The 19,363-nt window shown below is 39.0% G+C and overlaps 4 protein-coding genes across 4 annotated transcripts; all 4 read right to left on the bottom strand.

Annotated features, from left to right (window-relative positions):
• Positions 1 to 2,454: 2,454 nt before the first annotated feature.
• On the bottom strand, positions 2,455 to 4,359 carry LOC139107741 (uncharacterized). Its single transcript, XM_070665558.1, has one exon. The coding sequence runs from the start codon at positions 4,357 to 4,359 to the stop codon at positions 2,455 to 2,457; it is 1,905 nt and encodes a 634-aa protein (XP_070521659.1).
• Positions 4,360 to 4,463: 104 nt separating this feature from the next.
• LOC139107516 (uncharacterized) lies at positions 4,464 to 8,819 on the bottom strand. Its single transcript, XM_070665177.1, has one exon. The coding sequence runs from the start codon at positions 5,549 to 5,551 to the stop codon at positions 4,469 to 4,471; it is 1,083 nt and encodes a 360-aa protein (XP_070521278.1). The 5' UTR covers positions 5,552 to 8,819; the 3' UTR covers positions 4,464 to 4,468.
• A 3,131-nt stretch (positions 8,820 to 11,950) lies between these two features.
• On the bottom strand, positions 11,951 to 15,031 carry LOC139107740 (uncharacterized). The gene has a single exon (XM_070665557.1). It carries the CDS (start codon positions 15,029 to 15,031, stop codon positions 11,951 to 11,953), a length of 3,081 nt encoding a protein of 1,026 aa, XP_070521658.1.
• Positions 15,032 to 15,799: 768 nt separating this feature from the next.
• On the bottom strand, positions 15,800 to 18,014 carry LOC139107417 (uncharacterized). Its single transcript, XM_070664995.1, has one exon. It carries the CDS (start codon positions 17,063 to 17,065, stop codon positions 15,818 to 15,820), a length of 1,248 nt encoding a protein of 415 aa, XP_070521096.1. The 5' UTR covers positions 17,066 to 18,014; the 3' UTR covers positions 15,800 to 15,817.
• Between the last annotated feature and the right edge of the window lie 1,349 nt (positions 18,015 to 19,363).

Below are 19,363 nucleotides of genomic sequence, written 5' to 3'. Positions count from 1 at the left end.
TCGTGCAATGTTCTTCGGGATGAGTCTGAGAAGCAAACTCGTCAGTCGTCTTTGATTACTCAAACCTCATGCAAGGTCATAAGCACTCGGCAATGAGTTTCATCGTTGATGAACTTCGCGAAGTGGGGCTTATTATAAGTGGAAGTATGCCATACACAATTTTAATGTTTGATATCAGAAATGCCGTTAACAAGTTTGAACTTGTTGCTTAAAGATGGGTGGAGAAGCCAATACTAATCAACATTATCGATATAATGCGTTATTGGTTAAAAATGCGTTACCGATAACGCTCTTCGTGTAACATCCACCGATTACGACGCGCGATCATGCAAAGTCAAGCATGTAGCTGAACCTTTGGACCGATGATGATACTTTGTCAACCAAGCAATATGTTCAAGCAAAATTTACAGTTTTCAGAGAATGATTGTGGAACTTAACTAATAATGTTCAACGAAAGTGCAGAATTTAAAGATCAACTAAATGAACTGAATAAAGAAATAAATCTTTACAGAGTAGTCTAGGGTTGTGGTAACACCTTCTATAATGTCCAGCCCAAACTGGTGAGCAATTAAACGCTGCCATTGCCGTTTTGTTGTTGCCGTTGCCGTTGCGGTGCCGTTTGCTGGCGTTGCCGTTGCCGTTGCCGTTGCCGTTGCCGTTGCCGTTGCCGTTGCCGTTGCCAGCGTTGCCGTTGCCGTTACCGTTGCCGTTGCCGCCCGTTGCCGTTGCCGTTGCCGTTGCCGTTGCCGTTGCCGTTGCCGTTTTCTATTGTTTAATACCGTTTTGTTCTCGTTTGCGAATTAATTGCTTTATTGTTCTATATGAAGTGCTATCAGTGTGATGCATCCCTTGGCTTCGTCATCAAAATAGCTCAAGAAAAACTTCTGAATTGGTAAACAGAATTGCACCTTTTGAACCCAAGAGAAGTACCTATAGAAGGCGTGTCATAGTGCGCGGGTATGATGACTTGTGGCAAGCTGATGTAATACGAGTCGAGATGCTATACACGTGTCAACCAAGGTTACCACTACATATTCTTCGTTATCGATGTGCTGAGAGCAAGCATGCATAGAACAATGCATTAAAGACAAAAAGCGGTATCAAGAAGTTGCAACAGCGATTGCCCGAGATCTTTCGCAATAATAAAAGATGTCCGAATGTCTTCAGAGCTGATAAAGGAAAAGAATTTTACAACACCAAACGTACAAAAACTCTTAAAAAACATAATATTAACCATTCTACATACACTGTAATGAAAGCGTCAGTTGTCGAACGATTTAATCGGGCGCTTAAACGCACTATATTGGAAAATGTTTACACTCAATGCATTATAAATGGCTTGATTCACACCGGCAGCTTGTTTGGATTATAATATTGCGAAAACATCGAACTATTGGTATACGACCTGTCAGATGTTACCTACAAGCCTGGGCAAACTCTGGCAACGGTCTACAACCGCATAAGATTTACTGCTCAACACGGTTTTAAAACGGCGATTCAGTACGTTGGCAAATTCGAAAACAATATTTGAAAAAGACTACTACATTGATGGACTACGGAAGTATTTACAATCGTCAAAGTGCAAACTAAATCACCTTGTGCCATTGGAGGTTGTGGAAAAACCTATCCTTTGGAGGATTCTATGAACAGGGTACTTCCGTAAATAATCCCTGGATATCTTGTCGAAAAAGTGTTGTTGAAAACAAGGAAATAATCATTTATGTAAAGTGGCTGGGATTCAATAATTCCACACAACTCTGTGGATATGCAAGAATAACATTTATAGGTACATATAATTAAAATTTTTTTATTAACAATATATAATGTATAATGTATAATGTATAATATATAAAAATTTTTTACAACGGTATTTTATAATGCCCCCATGGTAATGTTTCAATAGAATCCTGTATAATATATCGTTTATCATCATATGGACTTAAAGCAGTTTTTTCCTCACGTATAGTATACACTTCGTGCAGCTTAGATCTTATACATGTTTGCTGACGCGTCATTTCTATTTCCTCCTTCAAGCATCGTGTGTAATCATCAAACGTTATCTTCTTGGCGACAACATTACTCTTAACACCTTTAATCTTTTTTGTATCTTTTTTACCATCTACTCGTAATGCATACATTTTTGCTCGAAGTCCAATAAATTCAGTCATGATCGCTCCATTGTTTTCATCTTTCATCAAACCTGGTACTTTTTTATTGACTTGTGGAATACCATACACATTGTCACAAGCGTAATCACTTGTATCAAATCTATTAATATCACGTTTCATAATCTCATAAACATCTTCACACTCTATATGATATATAAGACTGTCTGTGTCAGTATACATAATTTTACATTTATTTTGCATGTACTCATGATGAAATTCATATAAACATGTTTTAGATATGTCCAGAATGCACATTCCAACATAGATCGGTTTATTAAATTTCACTTCAAGTTTGCGCAATCGCTACCAGATTTTCGGCGAAAATGCTACGACTATGAAAATTCGGTTTTGAGATCAATGCCTCAGCACCAAATCTGCCCTCCCAATGTGTTACGAGCCTTACATCAACATGATTACGCACGTTCTCCATAGTTTTTCCAAATACTGCATTATTCATTAATTTATACAAGTTTTTTTCAAAATCATTTTTTGCAAGCGTTCTAAATTTGGTATTAAGTTCTATATAAACACGTAGCCATGGGGATTGTTTAAATTGTAATATGCGATGTATTTTTGTAAGATGCAGTCCATGATTAATACATTGCTGTAAATTGCGATAATGAATGATGTAACGCTTCTTATCATATAAGGTTGCGAGAAGCTTGTCCTGCCGCTTACCGGGTGGCTTATCGCGCGTTGGACAGAATGGTAGGTCGGCATGCGCATCGTGTAAACGTTGTGAATACTCTAAATCAACCTCGAAAATATAACCATTGGGTGAGTCTGGTGGCACACTCATCACATCGAAATTAGAAACATTGTCAACCCATTGAAAATCGGCATATGGTAGCGGTTGACACATCGCCCATCCATACAAATTATTAACATCAAAATACATTAAATATGTTGATGATTTTAATGAATCATATGACTGCATATATTTATTATTGGCACATGCATATCTGCTTGAGCATTGACTTAAACCACCGCGTATACCGCGTTCAATAAACATAACCATATCAATGTCAGTAAGAAGTTCAAATTTTACACCGTGTGTTTTAACATCGCGTCCCACGTAAAACCTGGTGTAATAATATGGGTCAAGTTTGTAACTCACTATACAGCTGTCTCTAAAGTTTTCAAATATGTCAGCTAATAACAAGACATCTGTTTTTAAATACAGATCACTGTATTCTCCGAGCGTTTGAATTGAGAATCGTTGCCAGATATCTATAGCGTGTGCATAATCATTTTCGGATACTGTATCATCAGTCAATGAGCTGTAAAATGATTCACGTGGAGGCAAACATACATCTTCCAATTTTTCAATACTATCAACATATTCATATGGAAAGACTCCTTTACGTGTTAATAAATCAAAATTTTCATTAGTTAGATTAGAAAATTCATATCGTGACACTCGCAATTTATCTTTACTTAGAAATGATGCTAACTTCTCAAGACTTGTATTTAGAAATTTAAATGAATCAATAAACCTTAATTTTATACAATTATTTCTATTATCAGTGGTGCTTTTTTTTTTAAAATGATATTTCTCTTTCGTTATGGGAAGCAGTTCTATAGTTCCTTCATAGGCAGTTGCAATTTCTTTGATAATAAAATGTGCATCGTAACCCGATAAATTATGAAAAACTATGGGAATACAATTCGAATCCATATAATTTATATTACAATTTGAATGTGCTGGTCCTCTATATCGACCGGTTAAGTGACAGTGATCGCGGACTCGTATGTCATCTGATACAAATGGTTTTTCACATATGTGACAATGTGTAGCTTTGTTAAAATTTTCCAACTCGTCTCGTGTAAAATCAGCCATGGGTACATTAGCTGATAAAATTGTTTTTACATTATGCGCTAAATTTTTAAGTTCCTCGGCGAACCATGCAACACAGTTATTACCGCGATGAAACCGATACATTGATAGCGACTTATTGTATGAACAGCATACATAATACCCTATGCTAAAAACCTTATGATGTTGGTGTGCGCATGTAGATGTGGTGGAGTCAGCATTCGTTTTTTCTAGGGTACATTCCAAATCAGCATATACCACAAATGGAACTCGTTCCTTTCTAGTATAGTTGTCAAAACTTAACCATTTTTTTTCATCACATGGTAATATAATTGCACACTCATTAATTTTTCCACAATCTACGCTGTGTACCATTAATCTTTCACTTGAACTAAAGTAATGTAAGCATCTGGAATAAAGAGTATAAATGCATTAAAAATTTTTATTGTATAAAAGAAAAAACATTTTTATTTACATTTTATACTTACCGATCGCAAAAATATTTTTTACTCTTTGTTTTACTAAGCTGTGAACTTATAAGACGTGATAAATTTTTTATCAATGAAAAATGTCCAACATCATTATCTCGCTGTGTGTACAACAAATGAATGTGTCTCTCTCGTACTTTATCTGTGAGTTGTATTGGCAGAATTTTTTTCTTCTCAATCGTATATATGTTGATGGAAATATTATTAAGATTTTCAAATTTTTTAACATGTTTCATAGTTATTGGAAACTCAATACCTTCAAGATTTAACACTGTCGCATAATGTGGATATGATATTATTCGATCCACATGTTTCTCGGCTGGGTATAGAGCGGCTACCACTGACCATGCGAAACATGCATTGTCAGCAGATTGTATATTTATCACAGCTCTTTTCATTTTAATTTCCTGTGGTAATATCACATGGCACCCAGCATGTAATGGATTGTGTTTATTTACATTTATCATCAAATTATGTATACGCGACAGTGCCCACCCGCTGTCACGTTCTTGAAATTCATCCAAGGATGCGAGAATAGGCTCGATAATGTGTGACTCGTACCACTCTTGTAGATCACTTGAACGAAAGAGTTCACAGTTTTTTGTGCACACACTTTTATTTGCAGTTTTATTGTTAGCCACAAATTCACCATTAAATACAACATTAATTTTTATATTGTTATGTTTATGCATAACATTTTGCACATGCTTTAATACAATGTCTTGCGCATCTTCCAGAAATTTGCGAGGCTCGATATAGTTTGAATTAATTACCACACCAGTTAATATGCGGCTTTCAAAAGCTGTGTCAATTTCACTCCATCGAAGTCCTTTATTTTTTGTATTATGTCCAGCACCCACATGAATGAAACGTTGTTTTGTTAAATCTCTTAAACTTTCGATACGTGCAATACATGCAACTAGTGATTGCTTCGCACCGATTGATAATCTTGCGCGTTTATTTCGCCCCTGGTCCTCCAATAATTTGATATATTCTTCACATTGCTGATTCCATGCATTGAATTCTTCTAAAGTCAATCGATCTGCTTGCGCTGTCAGCTGTTGCTCTCGTCGATCCATTTTTATTCTCGAGATTTCAATATGTTAAATGATAAAATGTGATGTATGCTCCACAGTTTTATATGCGGTATATGACAAACTGCTACGTTTACATTTTTAAGTAAGTTCAATGAATTCATAGCGATTATGTCAGCATTTTTAAGTATTAACCTTCATAACGATGGAGAACAGATGAAACACTGGAAGCCGCTTGATAATTTTATATTTTTTCTAATGTTAGCAGTTTTGCACGTGCATATTGTGATAAGTGACATACATGTGGTGTCTACAAATTTTTGCTTAGTATTTTTTCAGCACATGTGTATAGCTGCGCCTACAAATTTGCGCTTCTGATGCAATCTTCATAACATTATCGCCTATATAAAATCACTGTTTTTTCATTTTAGACTAAACGCTTGTAATCCACACCATTGCCTGAGATAACTGGCACGTGTGGCGTCTGCAAATCTTGCAATTTTTATATGATATTATTTTTATTACATTTTAATAGCGGCGCCTACAAATTTGCGCTTCTGATGCAATCTTCATAACATTATCGCCTATATAAAATCACTGTTTTTTCATTTTAGACTAAACGCTTGTAATCCACACCATTGCCTGAGATAACTGGCACGTGTGGCGTCTGCAAACCTTGCATTTCCAATGCAGTGCGGTAGCACGTGTGGTATCCGCAAATCTTGCAATTTTATATGATATTATTTTTATTACATTTTAATAGCGGCGCCTACAAATTTGCGCTTCTGATGCAATCTTCATAACATTATCGCCTATATAAAATCACTGTTTTTTTCATTTAAGACTAAACGCTTGTAATCCACACCATTGCCTGAGATAACTGGCACGTGCGGCGTCTGCAAATCTTGCATTTCCAATGCAGTGCGGTAGCACGTGTGGTGCCCGCAAATCTTACATTTCTGATGCAATCTTTATGATGTCATTTTTTATTTTAAGACTAATGCTTGTGATCCCCACTATTACCTACAAAATGTGGTCTATATATATACCATCGGGTGACAGTTCACTAAATTTATATTTCGTGTTAAGAGAATATGGCTGATTTAAATGCTGTAAATGACAATGAAGAATTAATGGATTTATCTGATGAGGACGATATTGGATTGCCCAACGATAGTGATTATATGAGTGATCAAAGTGAAGATCTTGAAGATTGTATTTCTCGAAAAATAGATTCACCACAACTTTTCGCGCTTAATGGACGTACTAAACATTGTATGTTGTCTTTTTATTATTGCACACCTAGTGAAGCTATTGCAGTATGTGCACCATGTATGATTAATTTAGCTGATGTGGGTGGGCCAATGATTGCCGTTCGCAAACATGAAATTGATAGTCAAAACGCATTATGTGGTAGATCATGTGGTAATTGTGGACTTCCAATGTATATGATAATTCCATGCAACATGTGTCCTGTGTGTGTTGCCTAGGAATAAAACTTACACAGTTTGAAGATTTAATCCCCCCACTTAATTGATGCATTTCTTATTAGTGGTGGGGATATATATATAAAAAGAATCTCGGAACAATTATATCGCATTAAATGTAACACGCGCATCAAACTGATCTGTTATTACCGTTCTTAATGTGATGGATTTTTACGTGCCAACTGATGCAAATATGGAATTTAATGTGCCGGCTAATACATCATATGCGAGTAATATGAATTATTACACGCCAGCTAATGCATCTAGCACATCGTGTGCGAATAATGAGTGAGTATTAATTTTTTTCTAACTAAAAAATTTTTTAATAAAAACTTTATATGGTCATTTTTTTGTTTTTACACTAGCTCATCTAAAGATCGTGCAGTCCGTATTCTGTGTAAGCGATATGCATTGACAGCCACGAGTTGTAAATATTTAGAAATTGGTGTTAATGTTGGAACACCTAGTTTTGTGGAAATTATTATTGGCGATAATCGAGGATTGGAAATGTCGCTATCTCTCGAGGCTTGGAAATCACTCTGCGAGTATCGCGCAAACATTTTAAGTTTGCTCCACAATGACTTTAAAAATTTTCAAGACTTCGTGTACCTCGGTGCGTTGACAGCCAGACTACGCAGCTTTAATGGCGTGGATGTCCTGCGGTTTGAATCGGCTGGCAAATGCCTAATGATGATAGAATCAACATTTCTTAAAATGATTGATCTTGATGAGTGTATTACATTAGCATTTAATAAATTAACATCTTTTCTTAAAATAATTGATTCGAAATTTGTACGATTTGCTAGCATCGCTTCCACTGCTAAAAATCGTGACGAGGTTGTAAGCGCGATACATGCTAGCGATTGCTATGATGGGAATCAAATTATTGATTGTGAGCTGCTAGCTCTAGTATTTGGAGCGCGAAAGTAATATTATATTTTATTTTATTATATTGTATTATATTATATTGTATTATATTGTATTATATTATATTAAAAACATTTTTTATTGCCATCAAAATATACAAATAATGTTATATTTTATAATAAATATATAATTTAAATGTTTATATTAAAAATTTTTTATTGTTGCATTTTTTTCCCCAATATCCATGAACTACTGATTGATCTCATATATATTTCTTTAAAAAAACTCAGAATTAAATGTAAAAAGATTTGCGTAAGTATATGTCACATTTTCGGGATACATCTTTTAAATGAAATAATTTCTTAATCTCATTGTGTGATAGAATGCATCTTTTAAATGAAATAATTTCTTAATCTCTCTCATTGTGTGATAGAATGCATCTTAAGTTTCAAACGTGCTAAACGCTGTAAAAGATTCTCATGAGTATATGTCACACCTTCGGGACTGTTGTTGATAAAAAAATGCTTTCGTTTTTACTTTCTGACTGTCTGCAGTGAACTCGTAGCTGTCGCCTGCCAGTCGTATGCTGATTTTTTCAAGCGTAACACGTCTAATTAAGAGCCTTCTTAATGGATAAAAATAAGTGTTCGTCGCTACTACATATTCTTGCGCGTCGCGAGTTGGGGGATCGCACCCCGTTTAGTGCAGGCGGTGTGTGGTGTGGCACACACCGAAAAAACTGTACAGCTCAATTGAGCTTATATTTTGACAATCATATTCGCGGTGAGTGCAAACAAGGAGAAACATTAACATTTGATAGAACTCCTCGTTCAGTTCTTGAAAATCCCGTGGGTGACGAGTGTGGATACGTAATTGATAAGCGGATGAACTTGTGCACCCACGGGAAACGATTCGCTTTCGTGGACAGCGAATTGCCGCCGGTGAAAAAAATGCGGCAAAATTAAAACGTAAGTTTTATTTATTTATTTATAATATATATATATTGACGGTGGCTGCTAGCGCGGGGTGTAGATGGGAACACGGTTCTAACTCAGGAGGGAGGAGGGGACGGAAAACGATGAGCGTGGGAGGTAGGTAGGTGGGAAGAGACCGGGGTATGAATGGGTGACGGATACCCCCCCGGTCTCTCTTCCCACCTACGGCTACCTCTCCCCGCGCTCCTCTCATCGCGGTTTTTTCCCCGTCCCCTCGCCTCCCTCAACGCTCCTGGGTTAGAACCCGTGTTTATTCCCTACTTCCTGTCGATGACACAGATGACCATAGTAGGCTTTAAGCTGTCCGATGCTGGAAAGCGGCGACGAGGTCGTTCACCGGCTTTTGCCGATGACGAAGGTTGGCCGAACAGGCCGCAGGCGGCCGACGCTGGGAAGCGACGGCGAAGTCGTCCACCGGCTCCTGCCGATGACGAAAGTTGGCCGAACAGGCCGCCGGGAAGCGACGGCGAAGTCGTCCACCGGCTCCTGCCGATGACGAAAGTTGGCCGAACAGGCCGCAGGCGGCCGACGCTGGGAAGCGACGGCGAAGTCGTTCACCGGCTCCTGCCGATGACGAACGTTGGCCGAACAGGCCGCAGGCTGGCCGACGCTGGAAAGCGACGGCGAAGTCGTCCATTGGCTCCTACCGATGACGATGATGTTCCACGGCTCCAGCCAAGAAATAGAACTGACAGGGCCGTAGCGGGCGCGAAGATTCCGTCGTTGAAGCTCGACGACAATGATGTTCATTGGCTCCAGCCGAGGAACAATGCAGAGTAGGGCCGCAGCGGGCGTAAAGATTCGTCGGTGGAGTTTGATGAAGACGATGTTCCACGGCTCCAGCCGAGGAACATAGCAGGCAGGACCGCAGCAGGCCGCAATCTAGCCGACGCTGGAGCGCGACGGCGACGTTGTTCATTGGCTCCTGCCGATGATACGGGTGGCCGAAGCAGGCCGCAAGCAAGCCGACGCTGGAGCGCGACGGCGATGGTGTTTATCGGCTCCTGCCGATGAATTACGGCAACAGCAGGCCGCAACAGAAATCGTCGCTGGCACGCGACGGCGATCGCATTCATCGACTCCTGTCGATGAATCTTGGCGGCAGCAGCAGGCCGCATCAGAATTCGTCGCTAGCCCTTGACGACGACGGAGTTATATTTATAGGGTGGCCTTTTCAAATTCAGCCCTCAAATCCTCCGGAGTTGTTCTCCCACTTATTTTTCTGGAGGATCTAGATATTGCCCTTTCACTGCCGGCTGGTAGAATGGCTCCGGCTTCGATGTCCGGATGGTCGCTGCATTCCTCGGCTCAAAAAGTAATGACGGTTAACGAAGCCGATGAGGAGCGCGGTGTGGCTGATCTTGACTTTTGTCCATAGCAGGCGTCGTGCACGAAAGTGTGGTTATTCCTTGCACTCAGAGCAACGTTTCGTCGAAGGGCATACTGCAATGCCGTGTTCACCGAAACAATTAATACAGAGCCCTGCTTTCTGTATTAATTGTATTCTGGCTTGAGGCCCCATCTTAGCCAGAGCGCCACAGGCCAGAATGTAGTGAGCTCCTAGGCAGAGTGAACACTTAGTAGGTCTTTTTTCAGCAACTTGTGGCGCACGCGATTCCTTTAAAGGCTTGGATGTCGATTTTCTTGTTGGTTGCTGCATTTCGCTAATCCTCTCTTGCAAAAAGATTATTATATCTTCAAGGCACGGCGGCTTCTGGCAGGCAGCGCAAGTCCTTCTCCAGCCTTGAAATAGGCTGGGGTTTATTTTAGAAATAGCCGCGTAAATGAAGAAGTCACTCTTCTCAGTTTCTCGGTCAAGACTCATCAAGAAGTCTGTTGTAACCTGAGCTGCACTTCAAAAAATGCGCTCTGGTTGCAAACCACCCCGGAAATACCTTGCGTATTTCGACATCGGGCAAGGACCTCGGGATTATCGCCCGATGTCGAAACAAGGAAATGAACATTTAACAATTATTTTAAGGCCGCGCGGTTGACGAACCTCTCCGGTCAACCACCGCGGCCGAAACTCGCTGAGGTTGCAACTCGGCCGAGTATATGAGCGACGGCTCGGAAGCCGTCGCGGGCACTCCTATCAGGAGAAACGTGACGCGTGACAAGTGTATCAACGCAGAAATAAAACAAGTACAGCACGTTTTTAAAAGACAAGTCTTTATTCGCCTACACCCGACTCCTCTCAACTGGTGGCACACGTTCCGGCGAACGGACCCACACCCGCACCGTACCACGGTGTAACAAGTCTCGCGTCTCCTTGACTTCGCGTAGCAGCCCGCGGAGCTGCGCTTCAGATCCGGATCGCATAACCGGAAGATTAATAAAACTCGTGACAGTGCTTGTTTCATACAAAGTCAATGTTATTCGCATTCACAATGTGGTTAAATAACTTTATTTTTAACGTAACTTACACTAATTCTCGTGACGCGTAGGGATGCACGAACGTTAACGAGAGACGAATTTATTTTCGCCGCAACGTTACGAATCGGCGAACACCTACGACGTACAGCGAGACGAATGCGGAAAACGCCACGCGAAATTATTATTTTTCTAATAACTGATTCGGAATATCCGGCCGTATACTGAGAAACAAATCAGAGACCGCTCGCGGACGTGTGGTTCGTTCTCGAGAGAGTGCTCGACTGACTTTTGTTAGCGACGACGTTTCTGGTCCCTTTTACGAAGACGAATCTTATTGGACGTCCTCGTCACGAGGTCTTTCTTTATGTCTCACTCAAAGAAGAGTTCCGATGCGACATTAAAGGCTTGAGATTGCTGAATCTTGATAAGTCAGCGGCGTCTATGTTTAAGCCGGCGGCGTCTATGTGATCGGCGGCGTTTTCACCGGGCGGTCTCTTTTTATGCTCTCAAGATATACGTTCCGAAATATTTTTCCGTCGTGCACGACTAGTTACTAAATTAAGCGCTCTAATTTATATATATATATATATTGTGAATGAGCATGTTTCTTTTATCCATGCAACATCCTCCCCCTCTTTGAGAGGAGTACGATCAAAACTTATTTTAACGTATAATTGTATACTATAATATTATTACACTAATATTAAGAAAGAAAATAATAATTATTTTTCTATCGGTAAAGGACAAATACATTTTGTTGTCCTTTTAAGTTCTCCGTTTTTTGTTGTAATTGTTGCCGCTCGTGTTGTGCCATCTTCACCGGTATGAAGCAATTTGATTCTGCCTAATAACCATTGAGTGCATGGCATATTCTTGTCTTTAATTAAGACGACGGCTCCGACTTCCACCTTGGGTCCGTCTTTAGTCCACTTAACACGTTTTTGAAGCTCATTTAAATATTCCATGTTCCATTTCGCCCAGAAATCTTGGCGAACCTTAATAATATGTTGCCAAACGGAAAGTTTATTGGCTGGAACAGATTTAAAATCAGTTTCTGGTAAAGCTGTTATAGGCCTACCAACTAAGTAATGAGCAGGAGAAAGAGCAAGTGGATCGTTTGGGTCAGAGGATATGGCAGTGATAGGTCTCGAATTCAAAACACCCTCGATTTCTATTATAAACGTGTTCAGCTCTTCGAACGTGAATAATGAATCACCGACTACTCTTTTCAGATGATGTTTAAATAGCTTGACCGTCGATTCCCATAACCCACCGAAGTGCGGAGCTGCCGGAGGAATAAAATGCCACGCCACACGGTGATCTGAAGCGTAATTATTTAATGAATTTCTATGTTCATCTGAATTAAATAATGCGTATAATTCTCTCAATTCATTGTTCGCGCCTATAAAATTTGTTCCGTTGTCGGAATATATATTCTCCGGTAATCCGCGTCGCGCAACAAATCGTCGTAGCGCGGCCATAAAACCCTCTGTGGTAAGATCGCTAACTAATTCAAAATGAATCGCCTTTATAGTCATGCATACAAATACACAGACATAAACCTTGATACGAGTCCGATTTCGATATTTTTTCTCCTTTATAAAAAAGGGTCCGCAAAAATCAATGCCAGTGTTGGAAAATGGTATTGCCTCACGCACTCGTACTGCGGGAAGATTACCCATTTTGTACTGAACGCTCTTAGCTGTGAAACGATGACACCGCATGCATGAACGTATCACCTTTCGAACCTGATTCCGGCCATCAAGCAACCAATATTTACGACGAAGAATGTAGAGTGTCGTTTGTATACCCGCATGACAATTTCTCTCATGAGTTTCCCGAATTAATTTATCAGTTAAGTGATATCTACTCGGAAGTAATAATGGATGTTTTTGCGTGAAATTCAAATTCGACAATTGTAACCGTCCACCGACGCGCATTAAACCTTGATCATCCAGAAACGGATTGAGATTTACAAATTTACCATTATATTGAGAACGTGTATCTGATAATTTTTTAATATCAAGAGCAAAAAATAAATTTTGAACGATTTTAATGATACGAGTTTCGGCTTCATTAATCTCGTCCGCACATAAAGCTCCGGTGTATCTATGTTTCAATTTAAATCGCAAGCAATAAGCAATGATTCTACATAATTTTGAAAAAGAAGAAAATCTTTGAAACAATATGGGTTCGTTATATGTTATGACTAAACAGGTATTTGTTTTTAATTCTGGAATATCGATTGCTTGATAATCTCCGCTAGGCCATTCATTCTCATTTTTTGTTAACCATGGTGGACCTTCTTGCCACATTTTATTTTGTAAGAAAACATGCGGTGTCTGTCCTCTCGAAATCGCGTCGGCCGGATTACCCTTTGATCTAATATATTTCCATTCTGCAGAACTAACAAGATTTGAAATTTCGGACACTCTATTTGCTACATACGTTTTAAGTAGGTGCGGTGCTGTTTTAATCTGATGCAACACTATAGTTGAGTCACACCAAAAAATGACTCTATTAGGCGTAAGATTTATGGTCTTAATAATTTCCGAAAATAATCTCGCTAATAACAGTGCGCCGCACAATTCTAATCGTGGAATGGAGATTGTTTTTAATGGCGCGACACGCGATTTCGAACATATCAATCTATTCATGATTTTTCCATTTTTATCGATCGATCGTAAGTATAGACAAGCACCATAGCCGTGAGTACTCGCGTCGCAAAATCCATGTATTTGGGTATTTCGGTAATCTTTAATTAATATTTTTCGTTCGAATGAAACGCGATGTATATCCTTTAATTGACGAGTAAATTCAGTCCATTCTGTATAAATACTCTGAGGGACAGATTCATCCCAATGTATCTCTGTCCTCCATACATCCTGCATCATTTTCTTTGCGTATAATACGACTGGGCCCAAGAGTCCCATCGGATCAAAAATGCGCGCTATCTGCGATAAAATTTCGCGTTTTGTTATTATTTTATTAATTTTAATAGAATCGGCTGAGTAATAAATTCGGTCATCCCGAGTATTCCACGAAACTCCTAATGTTTTTAAAGCCTGGTCAATTTTTAACGTTAAATTTTTATGTATTACTTCATTGGACAAATCATTGATTACACGGAGATCGTTTGACGCCCATTGCCTTATAGTGAAACCACCCCGCTTTAATAGTGCAATTACATCGTCTCTAATGGCTCGCGTTTCTTCAATAGAGTTAGCGCCCGTTAATAAGTCGTCAACATACATATGATTTTGAAGAATATCGGCCGCCCGAGGATATGAATGACGTTCATCATCAGCAAGTTTTTGGATAGTACGAATCGCGACATACGGTGAAGACGACACTCCAAAAGTTAATGTATTCAGTTGAAAGGTTTTTATCTTTCCGTCTTCACGCCATAAAATGCGCTGATAATGTCTGTCCTTTTCGTTTAGCCAGATCTGTCTGTACATTTTTTCAATATCAGACGAAATTACGTAAATATATGTCCGGAAACGAATTAAATGTGCCACTAACTTATCTTGAATTGTTGGTCCGACCATTAGGATATCGTTTAGTGAACGTTTATTGTTTGTTTTAGCCGACGCGTCAAAAACAACTCGAACCTTTGTCGTATTGCTAGAAGCCTTCATCACCGCGTGATGCGGCATATAATAACCGTGTTTATCAAAATTTTCAACCAAAGACATGTGTCCCAATTCCTTATATTCGTTAATAATTCGTGTATATTCGACCATTAAAGTCGGATCTAATCTAAGTTTACGCTCTAATGATATCAATCGTCTGAGAGCCATAGATCGTGATTCACCGAGATGTTCATTGTTATCACGAAAAGGAAGCCGTACTATATATCGACCGTCGGCACTTCGTGTTGTAGTCTCATTAAAAAATGTTTCGCACTCCCTTTCTTCCTTTGATTTTGAACGAATCGTGCTAATTTCTTCTACATCCCAGAATTTCGTTATCGCGTCTTCTAAATTTATCAAATGACAGGACGATCTTATAGATCTTCTAGGTACCGATGCTTCGCCGGCTATTATCCAGCCTAAACGCGTTTTTTGTAAGTATAATTCGTAATTATTCTTTGATAGATTAATTTGACCGACTGAAAACAATGAAAGAGTTATACCAGACCCTATTAACAGATCGACGGATTGTGGCAAATGAAAATCTGGATCGGCGAGTTTTACATTTGCTGGTATACCAACAACTTCACGAGGAAATATTTCGGATGGTATAAAACTTGAAATATTTGAAACAATGAGACATGTTAGTTCTTTAGTAAAATTACTATGAATGGATTGGATAAATAATCGCGTGATCCCTTTGGAAACAGTACTCGTAGAATCAAGCGTATCAATAGGTATCTTATGTTTATCTGAATGCAGTCTCAAACGATTAACAACAGATTGCGTAACAAAATTTGTAGTAGCACACGTATCCAAGAGAGCGCGGCATTTTATTGCATCTTCGCGATTACCATTATGTATATATATAGTCGCGCTGGTTAACAAATTCGGTGAAAACGAACGTGTTATCGTAGAAAAGCTCGTCGTCTTCCCGTCGGTCTGTTCAAACAGTCAATCCTTTTTAACAATTACAGATTGCGTCGTGTCAGATTTATGGATAGGGGTATAATTTTCGATATGCAAAAGTGAATTATGGCGTTTATTACAAATTGTGCAGTTCATAAATTTACACGGTTTATTATTGTGAGAACGTAAACAGATGTAACACAACCGTGCCTTTTTAACTAAATCAATGCGTTTTTGGACTGTTAATTTTTTAAATGCATCACACAAATAAATCGGATGTCGTTTAATCTTACACGCCGCGCAGTTTGGTGTTGTATTCGCGACAAACGCTTGATTCGCGGATTGGAATTTCCGACGTTTAATAGGAGGTTCGGATTTATTTCGTTCAGAATCGGATGATTTAGCGCGTTCACGTTTAGACGCGGAAACCGCGGTTTTATACAAAAACTCGTACAATTGATCGAGTGTCGGAACTTCGTCGCGTTCGAGACCAATCTCCCATTTATCGATGGTATGTTTTGGCAATTTAGTTTCAAGAATATGTACGACCATTTCGGATCCGACGGAAACTCCGAGCGCACTCAGAGACGCGAGATGCTGTTGCGTATCATCCGCTAATTTAGTCAAGCCGCTAGTTGATTCCCTTTCTAATATTGGTAAATTTAATATCTTGGACAAATGCCGTGAAATTAATATCCGTTTGACTTCATAAGAGCGTTCTAGTAATGACCAGGCTTTCGCATAATTGATTCCGTCAACCGATAATACATTTATTTTGCTAGCGGCGTCATCAGTCAGTGCAGACTTCAAATAATGTAATTTATCTATGTCAGACAAATCCGCCTGTGAGCCGATCCTATCATGAAAGGCATTCTTAAAAGACAACCAGTTCTCATACTTTCCGTTAAATGTCGGCAAAGGCGCATCGGGTAATTTCATTCTGCGTTTGTTCGCCGTCGGTACCGAATTATCTGAAGGATTTCCGCTACTTACACTACTGGTACTCGCGTTAGCTAAACCTGTAGTATTCAAAAAGTTTTCAATCTTACTAGCGAGACTATAAAAACGCTCCTGAATTTGAGAGAATTCAGTTTGATGTACGTCGTCAGGATCGAGTATTGCTAATTCGTCATTATATTCCTCGAATGCGTTATATAAAACAGTCAAGCGATTTAAACGTAATTTTAACGCGGTATTGTCTGCGGTTCCTTTCTCAAACAAATTAGCTAAACCCGTTATTTGCGACTTTAACGCGGTTCGTTTCTGTAGTATGAATTTAACTCTATCTGCCATAATGATCAATTGGACAGGAAATAAGGTGATTGAATTTTTAAGAGTATGTTATACTGCCCTGTTAATTCCAATAGACAATGGAAGCTCAACTCTGCAAGATGTCGATTTAAGACTGTCCTTCAGGAATTCTGGAGGATGTAAATCTTGATCTCGTCTGTCGTTATTATAAATCTCCTTGCAACACGTGGCGTCTGCCGGCGCTTACATCCAAAGGACCTTCCTTCATCCTTTGATTATTCGAGAAGAATTGTATCCGTAGAAATTCTCGATAATCCGAATCATAAATCACTGTGTCTATATCACTTGCTGAATTCGTAAACCAGCTTAAACTGTGAGCTATACCTCACAGGAGGCACCAAAATGTTTCATACAAAGTCAATGTTATTCGCATTCACAATGTGGTTAAATAACTTTATTTTTAACGTAACTTACACTAATTCTCGTGACGCGTAGGGATGCACGAACGTTAACGAGAGACGAATTTATTTTCGCCGCAACGTTACGAATCGGCGAACACCTACGACGTACAGCGAGACGAATGCGGAAAACGCCACGCGAAATTATTATTTTTCTAATAACTGATTCGGAATATCCGGCCGTATACTGAGAAACAAATCAGAGACCGCTCGCGGACGTGTGGTTCGTTCTCGAGAGAGTGCTCGACTGACTTTTGTTAGCGACGACGTTTCTGGTTCCTTTTACGAAGACGAATCTTATTGGACGTCCTCGTCACGAGGTCTTTCTTTATGTCTCACTCAAAGAAGAGTTCCGATGCGACATTAAAGGCTTGAGATTGCTGAATCTTGATAAGTCAGCGGCGTCTATGTTTAAGCCGGCGGCGTCTATGTGATCGGCGGCGTTTTCACCGGGCGGTCTCTTTTTATGCTCTCAAGATATACGTTCCGAAATATTTTTCCGTCGTGCACGACTAGTTCCTAAATTAAGCGCTCTAATTATATATATATATATATATATATATATATATATATATATATATATTGTGAATGAGCATGTTTCTTTTATCCATGCAACAGTGCTCCTGACCTGGGTCTGCTGAATCCCATAATAATTATTTAATTTCGTCCAGACGCTCTGGAGATTGCCGCCGATGGCCAATTCATCGTCAAAGATTTTGAGCGCTTCCCCTGAAAGGCCGTTATCGAGGAGCTCAATTTTCTTAGGTTCGGACAATTCTTTGTCCTCTAAAACGGTGGTACGGAACGCAGCCCGGAAAGCGTTCCAGTCTCGGAAGCGTCCCGAGAACTTAATAGTCGGCTTAGGTTGCTGAGGCGCGACGGGGCTTGGAGATGCTGTAACAATCTCAGTCTTGTCTTTTTGTTGCTTCAATAGCAAGAACCTTGTACTTGGGCCTTTCCGAAAGGACAATCCCGTTGCTAAGCGAGATAACGCACGTATTTTAATATAAGTTTTGATAATTTTATGAGCTGTCCCGGATACGCTATAACAATGATCCGGCTGGTCAATGCAACGCTGTTATGACTAAGAGCTCTAATCTTTTTATTATGAGGCAATGTCTTAATCCTGAACACACGTAAAATCCTTTGACATTTTTCTCTTTATTCTTTCTCACCCTTTTTCTTGTATCTATGTTTTACATATAAAAATTACATCCTATTCTTACGATTCCTTTCAGAATTCCTCATCTTTTTTTTCCAGTCCTGCTACATTCCAAACACCAACCCTAAATTCCTTTTTCCCTTTTTTATTTTATTCTGTCTACAATTTCTTCTTATATTACTTTTTATTTCTATTATTCTATCTTCTTCTTCTTTCCTATTATTAATCCATCCTCCGCCATTTAAAAAACCTGTTTTGTCCCCTCCCCCTTTACTTCTCTTCTTTTATCATTTACTTTTAGTTTCCATTTAATCAATTCATCTTTAAACTCATCCCATTTCCATAAATCATTCTTAATCCTTAGTTTCATGTATCATATTCTTACATTTTTACGTTTCTTTCTCAGACTATCAGCCTTCATTCTTATTTGCCACTTTATTTTTCTCTCTTTTTCCGTTAAATCATCCGTTATCTACTCTTTTCTTTCTTTTACCTTCTCTTTTCTTAAAATATTTTTATTTATTTTTATAAATTTTCACATTTTACCTATACCATCCTATACTTTTCTTTATTTACTGTACCTTTTTTCTAATTTTTCTCTATCTTTACTTTTGCCCCCGTTATTTTCACTATTTCTTTTACCTGTTTTTTAACTCCTCTTGTCTGTCTCTTACAAATTTCTCTTCTTTGATTATCAAATTATTTTTTCTTTCTTCTCTT

The sequence above is a fragment of the Cardiocondyla obscurior genome, linkage group LG13 (genome assembly GCF_019399895.1).
Source record: "Cardiocondyla obscurior isolate alpha-2009 linkage group LG13, Cobs3.1, whole genome shotgun sequence".
Taxonomy (NCBI): Eukaryota; Metazoa; Arthropoda; class Insecta; order Hymenoptera; family Formicidae; genus Cardiocondyla; species Cardiocondyla obscurior.
This window is presented reverse-complemented; position numbering and strand designations above follow the sequence as displayed.

Coding starts and splice junctions, on each gene's coding strand:
- LOC139107740 (XM_070665557.1), bottom strand. CDS start 15,031: ATGGCTCTCAGACGATTGATATCATTAGAGCGTAAACTTAGATTAGAT.
- LOC139107417 (XM_070664995.1), bottom strand. CDS start 17,065: ATGGCAGATAGAGTTAAATTCATACTACAGAAACGAACCGCGTTAAAG.
- LOC139107741 (XM_070665558.1), bottom strand. CDS start 4,359: ATGGTACACAGCGTAGATTGTGGAAAAATTAATGAGTGTGCAATTATA.
- LOC139107516 (XM_070665177.1), bottom strand. CDS start 5,551: ATGGATCGACGAGAGCAACAGCTGACAGCGCAAGCAGATCGATTGACT.